Source organism: Thalia democratica, chromosome 9 (genome assembly GCF_965202585.1).
Source record: "Thalia democratica chromosome 9, ktThaDemo2.hap1.1, whole genome shotgun sequence".
Taxonomy (NCBI): domain Eukaryota; kingdom Metazoa; phylum Chordata; class Thaliacea; order Salpida; family Salpidae; genus Thalia; species Thalia democratica.
The window spans coordinates 8,904,100-8,928,501 of NC_139173.1; the positions used below are offsets into that span (position 1 = coordinate 8,904,100).

Consider the following 24,402-nt stretch of genomic DNA (forward strand, 5'->3'; position numbering starts at 1 on the left):
AATAGGTTTAGGTTTACTGTTTTACTCAATTGACTCATTAAGTAATATTAAAGTTCTTGAAATTAAAAAAAAAAATTTTTTAAGCGTGACAGGTAAGAAGTATTTAAATTTGTTACAAGCTATAAATAACTGGTGCTACTTGCGTATCGAAAAAAAGCTCTTTTTTTATAAAATCAATTGTTATGTCTGCAACAAAATTTGTATAGGGAACTGTGATAACCCAATTAAAAACAACAATACTTATTAGAACAAACATATGAAGCAATAAAGTTGTATACTAATTGTGTGTTAATATTTCTTATCTTGTCACACTTTTATAAATTATACATATAAATTAACTATTTACACAAGTTTTTGTCTCTTATGCAAAAGCTTGTTTTGTTATTCTTAATTTAAAATTTACTATATATTTAATGTTTTCTCGTAAACTTTGTTGTTCAATTGTGATTTTAAAAATTATTTTCAAACATTTAAACTTATAATTGTAAAAAATGAATAATAAACTAAACAGAATGAAAAGCCTGATAGTAGAAACTGAAACGATTCAAAAAGAATATGAAAAATATAATGAGTTTGATTTTGAAAGGAAATTGTCTGAAACAAAAAGAAAATATTTTTCTAGCTCAAGTAATCGTTAGTATTACTTTGTGTTTGAATTTATTGTATATAGATGTTATTTTTTGATGAAAAGTTCTTATACCACCCCTAAACTAAAAACTTATAAATCTTAAGATTTAGATCTACATCATTGCTATAGAAGTAAAGCTTTTTTTTATAAACTTTCTGATGATAAATGTATAAAATATGTATGAAAAATTTAAGTAATTATTATTTTTTATTTTAGTGGAAGCAGAAAAATATGATAGAAAAATTCCTTCATCTATAACAAAACTTGAAAAACCTGAGTTTAAACTGTCAGATATCAGTGAAAATTTCTCTAATAATAAAATCGAATGTAGTTCAACTAGTAATGAAGTTCAATTTAACAACTTAAGTGGTAATTTATAAAAAAAAACTATAGTATTTGTTTTATGATAATTTAGTAGCTATGTGTTCTTTAAGTTTAAGAATTTTAATTAACAATTCGTAGTTTAAAGCTTGAATTAAGACTATTTATAAATATCCATTTTCTAATTTTAAACCTAATAGCTGATAAAATCTTTTTTAGAATTTATTCACGTAAATGCTTACTTATTTTATTAAAACTTATATATATTTCTTAAATAATTTTTATTGTGCTAGGATTACTACCATCTGGAGACAAGTTTGTTTCAAACCAAGATAACGTAATTGAACAACTTTCAACAATTGAAACTGAAGTTAAAAACAATGAAGATATTTCTTGTTTGAATGAGAATGGTGATGGGCTGATTGCAATTAAGGACGAACAAAGCCCTGTTGGAAAAGTTGAACAGAATGAGTTTTCTGCCGGCTTGGAGATAAATGAAAAGGTTGTTGCGTCAAATAAAGATGAAAATAAACCCGAAAGTGTTGAAGAAGATCCGCTTAAGATAAATGAAATTTGTGATAAGTCTAGCGACAAGGAAGAAAAAGATATTGAGAACTTTTTCGAATCAAGTTCCACGCAAGGTAGCAATGATGTAAAATCTGACGACAAAAAAGAAGCGAATGAAAATTTCTCTGAAAATAATTCTAGCAACAAGGGATCAAATTCGATTTCCGAAAACATTTCAGCCAACATAACTGGTGGAGAAGTAAAATCAGATAAATCATCTTCAACGTCGTCGTTGAGCTTTCATACCAGCGTAAATCAGATAGATGAGAGTCACGTGAATAAAAAACTTGAAGAACAAATGTTACAGTTTGCCGACAACCAAAATGAAAAGGATGAAGTTACCGAAAATGAGAGAATAGCTGTCAATTCTGAACAAAGCGAAGATAGAGTAGAAGAAATGTTTAGCTCAGTTAAATCACGGAATGATCTGGTGAATTCTGCAACCTCACTCAAGTCCATAGACTCGTTAGACGAAGAAAAACATGATTTTGTGAATGAATACATTCCCAGTTTGCAGGGAGTGAAAGAAGAAACGTTACCACAAAATGACAAGAAAGACAAGTTTACTATTTCGTTCGGGGAGTCTTCAGAAAAACTGAAGTCGTCGTCGAGTAGTTCAGTAGAAGAAGTTTTTGAAGAAAGAAACGCAAATATTAACAAGGATGAAGTTGAAAAATTTCAATCTTCTTCACAAAACACAGAACCTTCGTCGAAATTAAAGTTTGTTTTAGTTCTTAAAATTCATTAACTTGTTTTACATTATACTTCTTTAGTTAAATTAGTCATCATGTTTGATAATTTAATAAAAATAAGTAAGTTACTATTTAATTTATATAAAGAATTGCTTATATACTATTTAGTTGTTCGATTGATATTTAATTTTTTTTAGACTTGATGATTTAAAAAAACCTGCTGAATTTTCCGAAAAATCAGAAGTAGAAAGCATTGAAAAAGTTAAGCCTGTACAAGAAGTTAGTTTAAATTTTTTTATATAATCTAAAAGAAAAATGTCCTAGGTCAAGCTTATATATCTATAGTTAGTTATTGTTATTGTAAGTTTATTGTCATACGAAGGACCCAGGCATCAAAACCTAGGCCACTTATACAGAAAGACATACAACAAAAAGACAAAAATAAACCAAAATTGTACATTAAAAATGAAAAAAAAAAAACTGATTTTAACTAATTAAAGTTTAAAAATTAACATAAAAACACAAAAATTATAACACAAAATTTATAATTCCGGTGCTTCCGAAAAGAGAACAACAATATCCTACTTCTACTTCACTCGAACAGATGGTTTCACTCCAAAACTGGTTTCACTTTCATTCGAACGACTGGCTTCACATTATTTGAACAACTGGTTCAGCTTTCATTTGAGTTACCGGCTTAACTTATATCCATACAACTTGTTTCACTTTTATTCGTATAACTAGAACCGCTTTTATATGAACAACGTTTTTCATTTTTCTTAGGAGAGCCTGCTGCATATTTACTTTCAAATCTTTAATACTCAGATAACTCAGCGTTTGTCGGACTTTCGTAGTAGCTGATAAATGTTGAGAACACTGACTATAAACAAAACTTAAGAACCCAAGGCCTCTAGCACTTTAACAGCCCAATAAACTATGTATTAAGGAACAGGTTTTGTTATACACAGAGGAAAGGCGCTAGTTAGTAAAAGTTTCGTAACGTTTATTGTATAAAAAAGGTTATAAAAAGGAACAAATTTCGTTATATGCGTCCAAGTTCCTTATTCATTAATTGGTTCAAAAATATTTACTTATCGTTTTATACTTATTTAAATTTTAAATACATTTAAGTTGTTTATATATGATAGCTTTTTATTATAGTCTATCCTTTTTCCAGTAATATATATTTTTGTGGGATAAAATATATTACCAAAATATCTAATTACAGAAGTAAAATAATTAACTAAATATATATGTTAGATAAAATATAAAGTAAAATATAAAGTAACAGTTTAGTTTGCAGTCTCAAGATATTTAAATTGAATTGAAGAAAAATTATTTGAATAAAATTTATGTATTAGATTTTTAAAATTTTAAACTTCATAGTAAGCATTATTATCTGTTAACAGGGTTGCCGAAAAACTTTGAAACCTGGAATTTGAGAATTTAGGGTAAAAAACTTAGTATTTCGAACAAAAATCACTAACACAAATATAAATATAACAGGCACGTAGCTTGGTACGTTTCTGTAATCTACAGTTGTAAACTTGTGTAAAAAACTCGCTTTTCTTTCGATTATTCAGCCCTTAAGACTTTGTTTCTTTAGCTTAGCTTCAAGTATTCGTTTATACTAAGTTTCGCACTCGTGAAAAATAATTTTATTTTTACGGACTCCCTAGTACTTTTAGTGTCGTAAATATTGAACAAATTGAATACATCTAAATTGTATACAAATAGCTTAGTGTAAAAATCTATCATCAAATAGCAAACTATTGTAAAAAAATCCATTTCGAAGCTGTAGATTTTTTGTCTTACAAAAGAGCAAATACAGATAGAAGATATATGAAAAGATAAATTTTAGAATAGATGAACCTCAAAGTAAAGTAACATGAAGAATTAACTTTTGTTTTAAATCAAATTGACTCTCTGAGTTGAATGTTTTAAGATTAAATCCCTGCGGTTGACAAATATAGAAAAATAAAAAAATTTGAAACAGTGATATCAATCTCATTTCCTTAAGTTTTAACAAGAAAATTAGAATCTGTTAAATCAGAAAAAACAACACAATAAGACAAATAGCTTGCAATAAGAAGAAAAATTGAAAAACTCAATAATATAAACATGTTTTTAAGAATAAAATAAACAAATTATTTTTTTCTTATATTTTAGAACTTTATTTATTAATTAAAACTTGTTTTAAAGTTTTGTAAATGCTTAGTAAGTTAAAGTTTTTATTTTTTAAGATTAATATAAACAAATTATAGTTTTTTATTGTATTTTAGAACTTTATTTTTTAATTAAATAGGATTTAAAGATTTTATAAATGCTTACCTTAGTTAAAGTTTTTATTGCATTTTTTAGCAAAGTTAAAAGATTTAAATTGTACATTGTAGCCACACACTGAAAGTATTCTGGATAACTCTAGGATATTTAGAGTTTTATTTTTGAACTCAGGCTGACTCAGTATAGTTTTTTTTTATCTTTGAAAAACTAAGTACATTTCAGGTTTGTTAATAATGTCATAACAGATGTTTTTCTAGATTTTAATTAGATTTTGCTAGCTAGTTTTGATAAATTTTTATTTTATAATCAATTTTGAAAAAAAAAACATTGATAAATTTGAAAAGTTAGTCTTATTTCAAAAAATAAGAAGAAAAATTAAAAAGTAAAATCCTGGAACTGGTGTTGGTCATAGGGTAGAGCTGTTGTTATTACCTATTTTACTTGTATTGTTATATTATTTGTTTACAATAATTTTGTTTTCTATGCATATTGTTTTTTTATATAAAGATTTTTTCAGAGTTTTTGGTTTTATTCCCAACTTTCAAAGGTTTTTCATTATCTCTGTTTTTTTTTTCATTTTTGTATTAAAAATTTTTAAGTAGTTTACAAAATTACAAAAAAATAAGTTAGTACATTTGTATTTTCTAGTTAGCTTTACATTATGAATTTTTTTTTTAATTTTATTTGTATTACTACGGTAAACTTGGTACACTATGTGTGGATTTTAACAAATTTAGTTGTTTCACAGATCTTTAAAACTAAGGTTAAAAATTAAGTTTTCTAAGGTTAAAATTATGCAAACATCATTTGAAAGTAAAACCACCCACTTAATACCATTGACACTCAAAGCTATTAACAAAGTCAATCAATATGAGGTTCAGTTTGTTACAATGAGTTCCAGATAAGTACTTCAAGAAAAAGCTCTTTAAATGATGTTTTCTGACAACTATGTAAAATATAAAGTTTGTTTTAACTTGTTTTTAAATGTTACTGTAAATTTCATTTTTCTACAAGCATTGTTGTTTACAATATAAAAATATTTGTATTTTATATTTTCTTTGAACGTATAAAGAAAATTGTATCTGTTGTTATAAAATAAGTTTAAAAATTTTAGAGTGGTTAACTAAATTTGAAGATATATCAGTTTAATTCTTTAATCTGTGTTTGATAAATGATAAAAAAATTTTAAATAAGTTTTATATAACTTTTTTAATCTAAGATTAAAAAGAATAAGTTAGTACTATTTATTTTAACAAGTGTATAGTTGTTTAATAATATCATAACAAGTTTAAAAAAAAACTAATATATTTTATGATTAGAAATCTTTATGTTTGAATTTAATGATATGTTTCAAATTGTATCTGAAAAATATTAAAATTAAACATTCAAGGTTTGTTGTTATTTAACTAAGTTGATTTATTTAATAAGTTTGTTTTGTAAAAAATAAAATTGATTCTTTTTTACAGCTTTTATTTAACATTTTTTTTTATAAGAAAATGTTTTATTCTTTTTTTACAGCTTAAATCTTTATGCTACAAAAGCTAGTAATAACATTTACAAAGACGTGTACTCTTCCTTTCTTTATAATTTTTTTTTGACAAAATAAAGTAATTGTACATCAGAATTTTATCTAATGTTGTAAACTTTTTTTATTTTGTATCCTTTTTGTTTTTTATTCAACTCCTAAAATTTATGATTTTATTTTAATAAAAGCAATAATTTTTGCAAATATTTTCTGAAGTGGGGAAACTGTTTTCAAAGTTATATATTTTAGGCCTATCAGTAATACTGATAAAGTTAAATTATTAATTAATATTTTTATTTAAATAAAAGGTTTTATAGGCTCATAAAAGTTTCAACACATAAAGATTTATAGGGGGTCAAGAGCAGTACAACTTGCCTTGTATTTAGTTAGTCATTATACTTCAACATTCTATTTACTTATAAACTTTTAACAAAACTGCACACTTTCATATAAAATTATAGGTAGTTAAAACTACTCTATTCCCGTTATGACGTCATCACACATTCTTCTTGATTTTTTTTTTGCAGATTCGTTACTTTTTAGAGCTAGCTACGTCCCTGAAATATATTAACATTTATATTATACTGAAATAAATACGAACAAAAATCACTAAAAATATATATAAACCTGGAGTTTTAAATAATTTTAACCAGACATTTAGTAAAACATCGATTTGAATCAAAAAATCTATAATATAGATAAAAAAACACATTCAAAGTAGCTTTAACGCAGGGTTTTCAAAACTTTTTTTTTAAACTGCCCCCTTTGAAGAAAGTATAAAAGCTATTGCTCCCTCCAACATAACAACTCAAAAAACTACATTTAAACCCCCTAAGAATTTGCTCTTCATCTGCAACTCAATAGTTTCTAACGTAAGTTTCGAAATTACTAATAAATACACCTAAGAAGCATCTTTTTTTTTTCATTACATCTTTTTTTCGCCCACTTTGGCGCCCAAATCGCCCAAAATTTTAAAATCACCCCCACTTTCGCCACTAATTTTTGCCCCCAACTTACTAAAATCGCCCCGGGGACGATATTGCCCACTTTGGGAAACCCTGCTTTCGAGTATATTTTCAATGTTTTTACACCATTTAAACAGTTTCTTACCTTAAACTTAACACTAAGGCAACAATGTTTCACCCCTAACGGATCTTCAGGCCTGGAAAATAAAATAAATATAAGACTATGGATAACTAAAAATATACAATAATGCAAGAAATTATAATTGAATTCAAATTAAATTTAAAAATATAGTGTTATTACTTTATAATTAGTTAACAAAATTAAAAAACAATAATAATGATAAAAATTTTATAAATTTTAAATAGTATTTATACTTAGCTGAATTGTTCTATACAGATTTTGATTTAGCCTATATTAACACAAAACAAAATAGCGTTTAACAAATAAGGGTACAAGCAGTAATAGTAACAAAAGCTAAGTTTGAATTTTAAACAAAAAACAAGAGCTCTTCTACACCTGCCCACACTTAAGAAAAATTTATTTTAAAACTCTTTTTAATTCTTTTATCACTTATGACGTTGTTATTTAATGCACATACCTCAAACTTAACTATGAACTAAAAATAGAACCAAAAATGTGTACTTTCAAAAACCTGGAGGATGTTTTAAAAAACTGGAAAAAAATTGCAAAAGCATTTAGCAACCCTGTGTTTACTAAACGCAAAATTAATTATATGGTCAATTATATTTTGAAAACAATTTAAATTTGTTTTAAGTATATAAAAACAGTTGTTAATTTTTGAAGACTTCAAGGGAATCATCAAGGAAAGATGGTAAAATTTCATCAAGTTCCTCTGATTCTTTCGAATCTTGCACATCGACAAACAACATACCTTCTGTTGAAAGGTTTGATTATATTTGTATTCATTTGCAATTATTCGAGCTTTTAAATATGTAGTTTATTAAAGATTGAAAAAACTATCACTTTTAAGTTAAAAAAATATCTGTTTTTCAAATTTTAATTTTATTTTTATTTATTTATATTTCATAGTTGCTTAATTATTTTTATATTCTTTTTAAAACTAGTACTTTAATTAGTCTTAACAAATTTATATTTTATACAGTCCACTAAGCTATGACAAAAGCGCCAGCAAAAGTGAGGATGATTTTTGGTAGCTGCACATTTGAACTGTTATTTTATTTCACTGTGATATTTTCATATACTTTGTATTTTTATTAAACATCAGTTTATATATAGGTATATAACTTAGTTTCAAACCAACTAAGTTTTTAGAAATATAGTATTACTAATAAAAAAATTCTTAGTCTATAAGACATAAATGTTTTGAATAAAAAATTATCCTAGTTTAAGCGATTTAAGATTTATACTAATGTTATTTTTTGAATAAGCATTAATTAGTACTGCTGATAAATAGAGCTTTTTAAAGTAGTGATAGAGTTAAATCTAGAACGAAAGTGAATGAGCAAAACGTAAGATAATTTTATTACTTATACATAAAACTTTCCAACTTTTTCTTCAATTTAAGTATGCTCTATAAACATACTTCATTCACTTATACAAATAGTTTTTTATTTCATTATTGTTGATTTAATTTAAAAAGATATTAATATAAGTTACTTAGATAATTGTTTTTTATATACAAAAGGTTCCTTTTATGAATCAAAAAATGTATAAACACAAGAATATTAATTGTAATTTGAATATTGGTACTACAAATTTAGTTATAACACGTGCTATAAAGTTTAACTTAAAATATCTTCTTAAGGTAAACATCTTAAGTTTTTTTAAAATACATTGTTAGTTTACTAGGGTAAAAACAATTTGTTTTGTAAAAATAATCTAATTTTTTTTAAAAGTAAAATAATGTTTTATAAATAATGTTTTTTAAGTTACATATTCAATGTATCAAAATTGTAGTTTTAAACAATTTTTAGTATATAGTTTAGTTTAACCCGAATATTAATTTATATAAATTAAAAAAAATAGTTTAAACACCCTACCTGACGTTTTTTATGTTATGAATGAGCAATTTAAAAAAATAACTTGTTTTGGTATTTAGTGAAGTTAACTAAACACTTATAACTTCAAGGTGGTTTTCATTTAAAATAGTTTTTACAGACAATTTAGGTGTTTTCAGTTTAGAAGTCCTTTTAAATAATTTTATATAAGTTTGCTAATAAAAAGTATTAGTTTAATAGATACTAAAGTATGCTATAAATCGTTATCTGTTTGTTGTCCAGATCAAAAATGTTTTTTTAATTATCTGCAAAAGTTCAAATAGCTAATTACAGTTTTTAGATTAAAAAATGAAAACACTTTTAAAATTTATACTTGCTATTAAACTCATAGCGAGAAATTTTTAAAACGTTCTGAAGATAAAACTGTATTATGTTGAGATTTCTAAAAGTATGTTTACAATCTTAGTTTAGTTATTTTAGTTTATTTTGAAGTAAATAAAATTGATAAGCAAGTAAAATTCGTCTGTTTTCGTAGAATTTGTGAACTAACACAACATCTTGTGAAACTTATATTATGATTAAAAGTATAATTTAATTTGTTATAGTCAACTGACTGTTATTATTTAAGTATGATTTTGTCAGCAAACTATTTAAAATTACGATGAGCAATTGAAGCAAAGACTCTCAATGCAAGTGTGACCTGTGTGCAAAAGTACTTGACTTTCATCTGAAGATGCAAATGTTTTATTGAATACGTTATATTTTTGAAGTAATAGAAATTTTAAATAATACAATTTAGTGCTTCAGTTGCACTTCTTTTTACAGAAATGAGAGTACCTATTAAAAATTTATTTATAATTCAAGTAAACGTGAAAAGTACAAAAAATGTTTTGAAATAGATTATATGACTCACTATCTTTCATTGAAAAAAATACTTGATTTATGCTTGATTCAAAGTACGCTCGAAGTATCCTTTTTATTTTACCCATCTGATTTAATGTTACCTTAAAGTAACATATATAATTTCTAGCATCTCATCAAATATGCTTTCTTAAAGAAATAATAAAATATTCCCCTATTTAGGTCTATGCTGAATAAGAAAAACCTTCACTAGCTAAACCTAAAATAATTATTTTCGCAAAGTTACTTGCCAAAAAAAGTTTGTAGCAACTTAGCTATAGGAACACAATCATGCAAAGATAAGCATAAATTATATTTGTTTATTTGTACGTTTTTTTTTAAAACTAAAAAAAAAAAGTTTGTGTTTTATAGTTTCAGGGAACAGCCCGTTATACAAAAAGAAAGTAACAAAAAAATCTAAGTAATGTTTCTTTAATAACAATACACAACCATATAATCTTAATATGGTATAATAACCTTTTACAAATAAACAGAAGTACTTTTTGACCAAATTCATCAGTGTTAAACACGTAGTTGAATTCCTGTAAATTGATTCATGTAATAACATTAAATTGGAATAAAAGTAAAATGTATTTTAACCACTGTTTACCAAAATCGACCAAGTGGCAAGCTTGGTACCATGACAGAAATTTAGGGAGCATGAGGAGCAAAGAGCCAATGACTTCATAAGTTAAAACTTACACTAAACATTATAAATTTGATGATGGAAGGCAAAAAAAAAGTGTTTTAGTTTAGTAGTAGTAGTTTTTTGAGTAATCTTGTTGGAGGGGGCCAAATCTTTTTTAATTTTTGTCTGAAAAACTTTTTGAAAAAAAAAAGTTTTTTGAAAACTCTGATTTAAACTATGCTAATTAACTAAATATAGCAAACGTTTAATCAGTGATAATCAAATAGACAATGAAGTTAATAAACTTTGTTTTAACAAAGTAAACAGATGTACAAAGTAAACAGGACTTATTTGTATACATAGTTAGTTTTTAGGCTTAAGGTGGAAATTGCCTTTAGAGAAGAAAATGAAAATCATTACAAGCTTTTGATATTATTTTTAACGACACCATAGTTGACAAGTGTTGACCAATTACTGAACTATTTCTGTATTTTACATCCTTTTCCCTAATGTTAGATACCCTAATCTTATTTTACAAACTTTTCGGTAGATGTTAATCAATTCTGTTTAAAGATTGTTATTAGTTCTACCGACTAACTTTTGCTTACAAAACTTTTACAAAACAAGACAGTTTTATAGATTACTTTGTTGGTTTTTATCTTGACAACAATATTAGAATTTTAACATAACTAGAAATAATATATCATAATAAAGTTGTAATATTATAAATAGTTTAAAAATTAAACCTAAATTATAGTATATAATTATAGTATACTCATTTTTTTATTTTGCAGATTTAACTTAAAAACGTATTTTGATATACGATTCGAAGGAACATTCGAGATAGTTTAATTCACTTTAAAACTTTAAATCACTTGAATACTTTAATTACATTAAAACACTAAACTCTCAGTCAAAAAAAATGAGTGCGATTAGTAAAAACCTATTGTTCATATTCATTACTTGAGTTTATTGATTTGTTTTTAAGTTGAGTTTAGGACCATGAAATAGTTTAATCATTTTTAGCATAATATTTATTGTTAGTCTGTATCCATCCAATTCGGCATATTATTGTATCCAAGTAAGGTCTCTTCTGATGTAGACGAACCTTACATGCTCGTAGAAGTCGCTTTGTGAATTTGTCTTTGTATAAAGTTGTTTAATTAAAAATATTTTTACTATTTAGGTCATACAAGTTAGCTAAAATGTTTAATGCAAAATAAAATTATTTAATATTTTAATTATTAATACTATTATTAATACTAAACGAAAAAAGTAAGCATATGAGATTTCAATTGTAAGTAAAGAAATTTAATAAAAATTGATAACAAAATTAGCATAGTAACAAAATTTAGTTTGAAATAGAAGTAATTAATAAAGCATATTACGTAAGATGAAATTTTAAGTAATAAAAAAAGTTTTGCTCAGTATGAATCCGGCTAAGCTTTATGGGTGGAGGTGGGGGCGTGGTGGCCCAGAACAGCGACATCGTGTGGTGAAAAATCCCGTAAATTTTTAAAATAATTTTTGTCTAAAGCCAAAATGGTGCAATCTAATGGATTTGCGACACCTAGCGGTTAATTTTTTTCAAATTAAAATTTAAATTTATGATTTTAAAAACTATTTAAAAAAATCTAATTTTGCGCTGCGTTAAAAAAGGGGCAGGTTGACTACACCTAAACTTTAAAGATTTTTCTAGAAGTTAGAGCTTTTGAACCTCACACATTTAATTTTTGTGAAGTCAACAAGTGGAACTACATATATTATAAAGCCTTTTTAAGTAATTTCTTAAGATTAGATATTTTTTTTACCTTGTGTGTAAAAAAACATGGTTCGTATTCACATGAAGATATTTATATTAAGTAACAAAAATGAAAATACTGGAAAATTCATTTAGTTTCCATTTAGACTATAAATCATTTCGGCATATCTATGTAATAATAGGTCAAAAAAAGTTATATTCATTCATTTATTATTCAAAATATTACTCGTTTTCTGTTTTTATAGTTCAACTTAATTTTATTCTAAAAAATTCTCTTAAAATTAATTTTAAAACCTATTTTATATGCTTTTTGTTGTAATTTTTAAAAATATTTAACATCCAACTAGATTAAAGCCTAATAATGAATAAACCTCTATGCGCTTTTTATAGTTTGAATTTTGTTTTAACACGGTTTAAAGAATATTTTTAAGGTATAAATAACAACTAACTCTAGAATTAAGAAAACCTGTATAGGAATTAGTAATAGCTCGCTGAGGAATAAGTAAAAACTATGAAAAGCTGTTAACTTTTATTGCTTTATTCTTCAAGGAAATGAGATCTTTAAACAGAAATTCTGTCTGAGTATGAATAATTTCTTATGTTAAATTTACTAAAACTTTAACCATAAAAAAAATGTTTAAAAGCTTACACAAGTTTAAAAAATTACAGTTATTTCACGTTCATTAAAAGCTAACCTTCAAAAACAAAGGTTTATATTCAACTAAGCATAAACTTTTTATGAATAAGTTATTAAAACCTTTTTGGTTATTTTCTCTCTAGTATTAATAAGCTTCATAAATAAGTACACACTTTCTAAAACAGTAGTCATTACAAGAAGTCTTTTGTTAGTTTTAGATTGACTGCAAACCCAAACGAAGTGAGTTTCAATCTTGGCAAAACTTTTCCTTATATTAAGCTTAACTTCACGTATATGTTTGTTTTTACCTTTAGGCTCTTAAAATACAACTGGTACTTGTCCTGTACAGTTAAAATAATGATAATACAACTATTTTAAACAACTGTAGCCCATGTAAGGCCTTTTCTATATTCCGCGAGCAACTTTTTCTAGCGAATTTGGCCCGTTACTTATGAAAGGCTGCCGTAACCTGTTACTTTACTTATGTAGAGTCCTATGTACAGTGAATTATTATAAAATGTTCTATCCTTGGGTTTTGTATTTAACATGACAATAATTTGTACAAGTTATAAATAGTTTATAAAAAGATAAAAATTAAAACTCAACACTTTCAAAGTAGAATAGGCTCTACATTAAACTTTATCAATCAAGCTTGTCATAAGCAAGAAACTGTGTACCATTATATCGAACGTTTGAAACGTAAGCTTTGTCTAGTTAACATAAACTTCAATACTGAAAATAGAAGCTGAACTTAGTTCTCACAAAAATAGTAGTTTCAACAATCACGTTTGTACTAGAAATAAATTGTGTGAGTAACACTAAATGTTCCTTTTTTTCAACTGTATTATTTAGCCTAAAATATTTTTGAAAAATGTTATTCAAGACTTTATCTCAGCAATGTTTAAAAACATCCTTTAATCTTCTTTATTAAAGCTAGTAAGGTACTTTATATAAACATATAAGTAAACGCAACTATTCTCAAAGGTTTAGTAACTGAGTACAAAAAGATTTGATAGAAACTAAAAACGTGTACAATGAAGTTAATTTTCAAAACCTAAATAACATTATACTAGATTTTTTTACTGGTTTTTGTGCAAACAGCTAGAAAGTATATCACTTAAAATTTTAACTTAATTAAAAATCATTGTAAAATTTGAATTGAGTATTAAGTACCTAATTAAAATCAATTTTGAATAATTTAAATGATGGATTCCTTTCAAAAACCAATAGCTCTTAACTTCCCACGTTGCCATAAATTATTAAAAATAATAATACTAAATGTTTGGCAAGTGGATACAGATTAGCACATTACTGACTGTGTCGAGGCAGGCAGTACGGAGATAATAAACTTTCTTCATTTTAAGTTTAAAACAAGGTTGTTGGAGTAAAAAAAAAAATTTCAACTTTTTAAAACCATTTTATTAAAGGATATAATCAAACTTCCGCACTTAACAAATATTTAGAGGCTCAAAAAAAAGTTGCCTTTTGAACTTTTAGACCAGGGGCTTACAATTTTATTTTGAATATAAAACAATTTATATCACAACACAATTTATTTAATGCGAGAAAGTTATATAAAATTTGAGATGGTACTGAATTTCTTCTTTCCTTTTCACAACATCAGACCGCAGTTGTATACCACCAGAATTGAAAACCTATAAGAATAATATATAATTAATGTTCCATAAAAAAAGTACAGTTGTAGCTGTTACATAAAGCTGTTGCAGTCAAAACAAACAACTTATAAAAAATAACAAATAAAAAAGCACAAGCTTAGGTAAAACAAACTAATTTGAATTATTTGAATATTTTAACAATTATACGTATTAAAGTTTTAACTAAATTCAAATAACTTTGCTAACCACAAAGGTACAAGTGGTAATTTTTTTGTTAAAAAATAGCTAACACAGCTTCAAACTTTTTGATAGCCTAAATTTTAAAGTTACTGAATTTTTAATCTCATTAAAATAACTTTATTATAGATTTGTAACAGAAGTTATAATACAAACAAAGCAAAAAACATAGACGTTTATAATTTTAGATAAAAACTCAAAATTCATTAAACAAATGACAACAAATGATTTACTAGTCACTTTATAAATAAGCTGAATGCAAATAAAGACGTTTGTATGAGTTATAATACTATTTTGTTGCAATAACAACACTTTTTACATTTAACAAATTTGTTTGAGCAGTTTTTTTTCGAAATTTAACCAATTTATTTCTCAAAGCTAAATAAATATGAAAAAAACTATTTATTAAAAACTTAAAAAACAGTCAGTAAACTACTAATCAAAAATTAATAGTTTAATTAAATAAAACTTAACTAAAAATTGTAATTACAATAAAAATAGACTGATAAAACCATAATTTAATCATAATTGCTTCTATTACTAACAAGCTACCTCTTTTTTACCAAGTTTAATTACAATATAACACTAAAACAATTTTTACAAAATTTACATTGCTCAACATGAGAAATTAATGCACTAATGTTGGCCTAATGTGTTATTCATATGTAGTTTTAATAAATTTAAAATGTTCTGTAAAATACCACAAAGGTATAAGTTTTACTTTACTTTAAATAAACTTATAAATACTATTTTTATATTTTGCTAGCTTAGGTTTAAAATAAACAGTTGATTTAAAAAGCAATTCACTTTTTAACCTTAAAAAATACCAAGCACTAAATAAACACTTTGGATTTACTAATTAAATTTTAGTGTTTTAAGTTTTTTTCAATAGATTTAACAAAATAGTTATTAACAATTTTCAAATCTGTAAAGTAACAGTATGTTTCTGTTTATTTGAAATAGTATGTATAACTAGTAAAGATTAGTTAAAAAATAGTACATCTCTATCTATCAACGAGATGCATTTTGGATTTAAAATGGAAGTTTTAATATAATTAGGTTTTATTTCTTAACAACTTTAAAATCTGTAAGGGAACAGTATGTTTTTCTTCATTTTAAATAAAATTATAAGTGCTAGCTGAAAACTTATATAGTTATAAGCTTGAAACAATACTCATAAACAATTTTGTGTCTATCATCTTGTGTTCACTATAAAACCTAAGCAAGAGTTTTTATTTCAAAAATAAAAACTATTCATTCTTAAAACATTTTTTAAAACCAAGTCAGAGTTGCCACAGATCAAGCTGAAAAATGTATTCTGTATTTTCTAAATCAAATTCTTATTTAAAACCTATTCAAAAACCAAATACTTGAAATTGTGTTAGGCTTCAAACTTTTTTTATAAAAGTTAGAACAATAGTTCTTTTGCAGTTCTTTAAATTTTTAGAAAATAACAAAAACATTGAAAAATTTATTTTTATGTGATGATAAAATTTCTTATTAAGAACATGTTTATATCAAACTTCCTTACTTTTTTTTTTGAAAACCACCATCTACTCCTAGCTTTTTCGTTTTTACTGACTTTCTTGACTTTGTTGCAACCCTGCGAAGTATAATACTCTATTTTATGATACTTTACATTACAAAAAAACACTCTAAAATAACAAAAAAGTTTTAATTATACCTATATAATAAATGCTTGATTCTTATAAAAGTGATAACAGTACACTAAAAACATAGTTTACACTATTATATTTTGAGCTTTTATCATAAACATTTGTGTGCATGTCTGGCAATTTAAGTAAAGTGTGCACAACTGTTTTGAATTTCTTAAAAAACATAAAAATGTTCCAGTTAAATAATATATTTTACTCATTTCAAATACAAAAAAAAAGATACACTGAAATTAATTATCACAGTATAAAATAGGGTTTCCACTCTTTTAAACAAAATGCTACCCTGAGTGACGTTAAACAGTCCTAGGTCATCCTGAGCTTTTTCAAATCTTTTTCAAAAATTCAAATAATTAGAATACACTTTTCAAAGTCAATAAAAGTAAAATTTTAAAACAAAACAGGTAATAAAATATCAAAATACTTGGCTACAATAGAACACAGGGTTGCCACTTAATTTTTCAAACATTTTTCCAGGTTTTTAAAAGTACACATTTTTGGGTCTATTTTTAGTTTAAAGTTAACTTTAACGTTACAAACTGTGTTAAATAGTATAAAAACATTGAAAAGATACTGGAAAGCTACTTTAAACATGTTTTTTGATAAAATAATTTTGATGATGTCCAAAAGTTTTTATTTATATGATAGATTTTTTGATTCACTACTGAACATGTGAAAATTGTTAAAATTCCAGGTTTTTCCAGGTGAAGTGGCAACCCTGAGAACATCCTAGACAATAGATTAGAGACGCAATCTCTCTAAAAATGTGTTGTACTTTGATAAATATTGTGGTTGTAACCAAAAAGATATGTTGAAATTCCAGCATTGGTGCCATACTTTCTGACAAAACAAGTAACTTGAGTTTGTATATCAGTTTAAACTTTGTATAAAAACTTGTAAATAATTAAAGAAAAAAGCTAATCACTGCTACAACTAAATTATATGTTGATTATGAACTGAAAGTCTTAACTTTTGTTTAAAGAAGGTAGATTTAATTTTGCTGATATCTCAAACTTAAAAATACACACATGGTTTGTCTTATAGTATGGCACTGTTTAATAGTATTCTATAGTGTTGAACTCTAAACTGTAGTTAATAATACTATCATCAGAACATACTCACCACTGTAATTATACCAAAACTTGCAAGTATACATGTTGGGTTGGTTTTAGAGGAAATTATTTTACACAAAACTTTCAAAACATAAGGTGGTTATTTAATTTTAAGTATTCATTGTTCGAAAACTAGTTTTAGTAAGTTACAACAATATTGACATTTAAATTAAAAAATACTTTTTCTTTTTTTAAAACAGAAAAATTTCAATGCACTATAGCCAATTAATAAATTTTTGAAACGTTTACATTTAATAAAAATAAACTATATGATTAAAATAATAAACACTTTTGAAATGTTGAACTATATTTTCTTTTACATTTAATACCAAATCAAAAGTACCTGTAAAAGACGTAAGTTACAATTTCAAAACAGTAAGGACAACCAATTAATCAAAAGCTAAATTAAGTTTTTTACTTTATAAACATTTTTAGTGCAGATTCTTGAAAAAAGTATTCAATTTGGTAAGCATTTCGTAAGGTTTAGTAAGGTTTCATTTCATTTTAAGTATTTGTTGTCAACATATTTAAAACTAGTTTGTTTTTCAGAAATATTCCAAAACAACGGTTTTTACGTGGTTTACACTTTTTTTAAATTTTATTACATAATTTACCCTCAATCTACAAAATAGTGTTAAACTTTAAGATAAAAACTAGATTTTTTGAACTTTCAGCTTCGAAAATATAAGAAATCGTAATATTTAGAGAGTTTGTTCGACTTCAAAACATTTACAGTTAAATGCTAACTTATAAATTGGTATAATCATTAACTTACATAATTGTAATAAAGAAAATTTACCCCTTACATAAGTGAATTAACCCCAGGAGTAAGTTTACCTCAGGTTAAAAATCGCTGGTCCATGATAGTATTTTTAATAATTATAAGTAGTTTTAATTTTTGTTTTCTTTTCTAATTAAACAAAAAATATTTTTAACAAAACTTCATGTTAAAAAACTTACATCTTACATATCATACTAGTTTAATGTATGTTGGAGCTTTTAGTTTGGTTATTATACGAAGTTTATGTAAGATTTTAATATTTACCCACGAGTCTAGTGTGAAAAACATTGAATAAGATATGGATTTTATCAGTCATTACAATGTTTGTGGCCCTGAACTTTTTGATTTCGTCCCTTTGTTGAGGGTTTACATAAACAGCTTATTTATAATATGTTAAAACTCAAAAACTAACAATTGAAAAACTAATATTTTAAAAATTTGATACCTAAAAGTTTAAAACACAGCAACAACTAATTTTATTTTCTATATATTTATTCTAAACGACATACACATGTATGATAAAATAATGCATTGAAAAAGTCCTATAAAAGCTAATAATTAAATTTTAGTTGAAATAATCCTTCAAGGATTGGCCATTTTGCTTCCACAACTGAATTTTGAGCCCGATCTGCTCTACACATTGCTTGAATTTTCTCTCACAAGTCTTTTTAACTTTGTTAGTCAAAAATTCTTTAACTTCTTTTAGCATTTCTTCGGTGGCAAAGTTAGGAGTAGAAGCTTCAACGATCTTGCCTAAGTGAGGACTTCCCTTGAACTTGTTGTAAAATACATCCCAATGTTCCTTGACAAATTTCCAAGATTCATCTCTACCAAGCTTGGATCCTGTTGCCATGCCATACAAGATCTTGTATTTTTCGTTGTCACGAACGTGGCTTGACATCATGTATTTTTGAACAAGTTTGAGACATTCCAAACCCTGTACGCACCCGAGAGCTGCTTCGATTTCACTCTTCTCTTCCATGGAATCAACTTTCTTGTGGAGCTCTACCATCTTGTTGAAAGCCTCAAGACCTCCTTTTGACGTGTAAACTTCGTAGACGGAAGCACGAATTTCGGGACTGATTGGTGTTGAGTTCTTAAAGAAGTTGTTCATGATTTCTGAGCACTTTTGGTTGACTTGGTCGTCGTTTGAAGCTTTGATGAGAAGCGCTCTTAAGCTGGCATCCAAATGAGATTCATCTTGTTTGGCTTCCATTCCAACATGGGCCATGACGCTACTGAAGAGATCTTTTTTGAATTGGGAAAACTTGTTTGAAGCTTCATCGTCATTCCACATAAGCTTAGTCATTGCGCTAAGGCTTTTGATTATCTCTTTCCACACTGGATATTCCTTTTCGCCCTTGAAAACTTTTAGCAACTCAAGATATGTGGCAAACGAAGTTTGACCAGTTGTAGCCATTGCATGGACGTCACTGACTATGTTGAGACGATCAAAGCAGTCAAGTTGTCCTTTTTCAACTACAGTAATTAGTTTGGACAAAATATCTTGGCTGTAGTTCACTCTGTAGAAGCCAATAAACCTTGGGTTGATTTTAAACCAGTCGTTTGCACCGACACCTTCTACTGTGATCTGATCTGACTTTGATGAAAAGATAAAAGATTGATGTTCATCAGAGGTTGATGTGGATATTGTGATTGGCACTTGCCACAAACTGTCACTTTCATCAGATGAGGAAATAGAAAACTTTTTCTTGGACAAATTAAGTGTTACAGAGTTGTCGTTTTGGCTGGCAATAGACACATCAATAACAGGGTATCCCATTTGTTTGGTCCAAGTTGACATAACCTGCTCAACTGGCTTGCCGCTAGCATCTTCAAAACATTTCCACAAATCTTCTGTTTGTGTGTTGGAGTATGCATGCTTTTTAAAATACGCCTTCATGCCTTCTTTGAACTTATCTGATCCGATCCAAGAGTGAATCATTCCTATGATATTACTTCCTTTTTGGTAAGAAATAGCATCGAAGATTTCCCCAATTTCACCTGGATGATTGACTGGAATTTCAATAGCGTGACTGTTTTCTAGGCTGTCAGCATCTAATGCCTTTATTGTGACATCATTAACGTACTGCTCCCAAACTTTCAAGTCATGGTCACAAATGTGTCCTGCATCGTACATCATAAAAGTTGCAAACCCTTCGTTGAGCCACAAGTGAGTCCACCATTCCATGGTGACCAGGTTGCCAAACCACTGGTGAGACACTTCATGGCAAACAACGATTGTTACCCAACATTTCTGCGCTACGGAAGATTCTTTTTCGTCTACGAGAAGAGCTGACTCTCTGTAAGTGATCAGTCCCCAGTTTTCCATGGCGCTGCAAGCAAAGTCGGTGATAGCAATCAAATCGAGTTTGTTCATTGGGTATGGGCAGGAAAAGAACTCTGTAAAGTACTCCACTGATTTGATAGTGACTTCCAAAGGGTACTTTCCTTGACTTGATTTTCCTGGTGGAGTGTAAACTTTGACTTCGACGCCGTCATTAGTCTTGCCTTGAACGTAGTCGAATGCTCCTACTACAAAAGCCAGCAGGTAAGTTGACATCTTCTTTGACTTTGCGAAGACGACCTTCTTTGTTACTTGATCTTCAAGAACTTCTTCGCTGATGACATTCATGTTTGACAAGGCGACGAGTTCTTTTGGTACAATTAATGTAGCATCAAAAGTTGCTTTTAATGCAGGCTCGTCCCAGCAAGGAAGGCATCGTCTGGCGTCGGTTGCCTCGAACTGAGTGATCAGGTTGTAATATTCAACACTGTCCTTGTTTGTGACTTTGGTGCGGTAGAACCCGGCCATTTCATCGTTGTGAATTCCTTCGAAACTCATGCTGAGGACTGCAGGACCCACAGGAATAACATCTTCGAAAACAAGAGTGCAAGTCTCATCATCTTTGTTGAGATTCACCTGAGTTGGAACGAAAGTAGCTCCTGAATGTTGAAGGCTGCACTCTTTGATTTCTAATTCTTTGCTGTTCATTTTGATTTCATTCGTGGCTTCATTGACCTGTTTAAAAAATAATTTTTAGTCTTTAATCCGTTTTTGATTATACTTTTTATCGGTATGGTCTATAATGTTGCGTGGTTTAATTATTAATAGTTATATGTTAATAGCTAAAAGTATGTTTAGGTGTTTATTACTTAATTAAAATTATAAAATTCTTAACCATACTTTTAAAGCCTAAAACAACAAATAAAGCATAAAAAAAAAAATTTCATTTACAAATTAAACTTGGTGGTTAATGAGTATAATTACTGTCAGCATAAAAGTTTTACTAAAACTTACATTTAAGTCAACTGATTGGTGTCCTTCAAAAGTAAAAGTTTCGAATGAAGGTTTCAATGTGACATCGTAGTTTGTAGGTGTAACGTTGGTAGGCAAACGAGAAAACTCCATTGTAGAATTTATTTTAATTAGATAGTTACGTCTGTTAAGATATAGTTTTTTAAGATGTTGGTATTTTTCATTAAATAATTATCTATATAATATTATATTTGAAGACAACACTGTGCAAATTTAAATCCTATATATGCATAGTGTAACATAATAAGTTTATCATTGCTAAATTAGGCTACATTGCATATGCTAAAAAGTTATGCACTATACTTAAACTATTACATTGTTAAATAATCAACAAATAAAATACGAATACTTATAAACTTTTGCATTTTTTTCTGAAATTTTATTTGTAATAGTAAAAAGTATATTTAATGTTCACAATGAAATTAATTTTTTCAACAATTTAACATAATTTTGACTATTTAAAATTCTGCCCAATTTATAGACTAAAGTTGGCCACTATCCTGGATTCCTAAAATTAAATTTAGCTTAAATAAAGTTGAGTTTGAGAAATTTTGAAAGAAAAGTCTAGAATTTGAACAAAAATCACTGAAAAACCTGGATTTTAAACAATTTTTACATAGTAACTAGTGAAATTTGGATAATACAAAAAAGTTTATCACATGGATAGAAATTGTTCGTCATCATCAATATTTTTTATTAAAGACATGATTTAAAGTAGCTCTACATTATTTTTCCAATGTTGTTATACTTTTTTAATTAATCTTCTACTTTAAACATAAGCGTTAACTAAAAATAGACCAAAAACTAGTTTTTTCATTAAACCTGGAAGAAGTTTTAAAAACCTGGAGATAACTTGCAAAAAACCAGTGGTCACCCTGATAATTGCAAAATGATATTTTTACTTTAAACATAACTTTTAACTAAAAATAGACCCAAAAATAAATATTTTCATAAAGCCTCAAAGAAGTTTTAAAAACCTGGAGATAATTTGCCAAAAACCAGTGGTCACCCTGATAATTGCAAAATGATGTTTTTACTTTAAACATAACTTTTAACTAAAAATAGACCAAAGACTAGTTTTTTCATTAAACCTGGAAGAAGTTTTAAGAACCTGGAGATAACTTGCCAAAAACCAGTGGTCACCCTGATAATTGCAAAATTATATTTTTACTTTAAACATAACTTTTAACTAAAAATAGACCCAAAACAAGTTTTTTCATTAAACCTGGAAGAAGTTTTAAAAACCTGGAGATAACTTGCAAAAAACCAGTGGTCACCCTGATAATTGCAAAATGATATTTTTACTTTAAACATAACTTTTAACTAAAAATAGACCCAAAAATAAATATTTTCATAAAGCCTCAAAGAAGTTTTAAAAACCTGGAGATAATTTGCAAAAAGCCAGTGGTCACCCTGATAATTGCAAAATGATATTTTTACTTTAAACATAACTTTTAACTAAAATTAAACTCAAAAATAAGTATTTTCATAAAGCCTCAAACAAGTTTTTAAAACCTGGAAACAAATTTCAAAAAACCAGTGGTCACTTTAAAAATTGCAAAATAATACCCATTTCTAAATTTAAAAATACTAAGAATAAAAACTCAACTAAAGTATTGTTCTAGTTTTTTTCAAATATTTCTCTTTTTAGTTTTTTGAAAAAAGGGAAGGGTATAAAAAATTATTAAAATTTAAAATCAACATTAAAAAAATATATATATAAAATGTGGCAACTAAAAATAGTATTACTATTCAATAAATTTATTTAAACCTATATTTACTTTTTAATTTAAAAAATGTAGGAAGGAAAAAAAGAGAAAATTAAAAAAAAAACTTTTATAATACTAAGTTTGTGCAATATAACAACTTAAACAAAATGACTATTCACTTGACTTAACATTCATACACTTCTAAAACATAAATCTAACAAAAAATATAACTACATAACCTGGAACTTTATCTATGCTAAGTTTACTCTAAATCTAACTTTATTTAATCATCTACACAAGTGAAAACAGTCTTTTTATATTCGCCTGCGCGTAAGTGAACGTTTGTGGTTTGTGGTGTGGTGACCTCATAACTCGAGACAGAACTATTGGGCATAGTATTATGAGAGAACTTAGGGTTTCATAACCCACGGCGAATTCAGAGGACTTTTTTGCTTTAACTTATTTAAAAAATTTTAGGCTAACCCAGAACAGCGACACCGTGTGGTGAAAAATCCCGTAAATTTTTAAAATAATTTTTGTCTAAAGCCAAAATGGTGCAATCTAATGGATTTGCGACACCTAGCGGTTAATTTTTTTAACAAAAAATAAGATTTTAAAAACTATTTTAAAAAATCTAATTTTGCGCTGCGTTAAAAAAGGGGCAGGTTGACTACACCTAAACTTTAAAGATTTTTCTAGAAGTTAGAGCTTTTAAACCTCACACATTTAGTTTTTGTGAAGTCAACAAGTGGAACTACATATATTATAAAGCCTTTTTAAGTAATTTCTTAAGATTAGATAGTTTTTTTTTACCTTGTGTGTAAAAAAACATGGTTCGTATTTACATGAAGTTATTTATATTAAGTAACAAAAATGAAAATACAGGAAAATTCATTTAGTTTCCATTTAGACTATAAATCATTTCGGCATATCTATTTAATAATAGGTCAAAAAAAGTTATATTCATTCATTTATTATTCAAAATATTACTCGTTTTCTGTTTTTATAGTTCAACTTAATTTTATTCTAAAACATTCTCTTAAACTTAATTTTACAACCTATTTTAT

The 24,402-nt window shown here is 26.7% G+C and overlaps 2 protein-coding genes across 2 annotated transcripts; one reads left to right on the forward strand and one right to left on the reverse strand.

The window, feature by feature from the left end:
* The first annotated feature begins 1,048 nt into the window (after positions 1-1,048).
* LOC145844750 (uncharacterized) lies at positions 1,049-8,224 on the forward strand. The gene is made up of 5 exons (XM_082952171.1): positions 1,049-1,061; positions 1,243-2,236; positions 2,406-2,487; positions 7,787-7,887; positions 8,106-8,224. The coding sequence occupies exons 1-5, from the start codon at positions 1,049-1,051 to the stop codon at positions 8,155-8,157; spliced, it is 1,242 nt and encodes a 413-aa protein (XP_082808297.1). The 3' UTR covers positions 8,158-8,224.
* A 10,648-nt stretch (positions 8,225-18,872) lies between these two features.
* On the reverse strand, positions 18,873-21,719 carry LOC145844752 (puromycin-sensitive aminopeptidase-like). Its single transcript, XM_082952172.1, has 2 exons — positions 21,609-21,719; positions 18,873-21,329 (listed from the first exon to the last, which is right to left on the reverse strand). The coding sequence occupies exons 1-2, from the start codon at positions 21,717-21,719 to the stop codon at positions 18,873-18,875; spliced, it is 2,568 nt and encodes an 855-aa protein (XP_082808298.1).
* Positions 21,720-24,402: the final 2,683 nt, after the last annotated feature.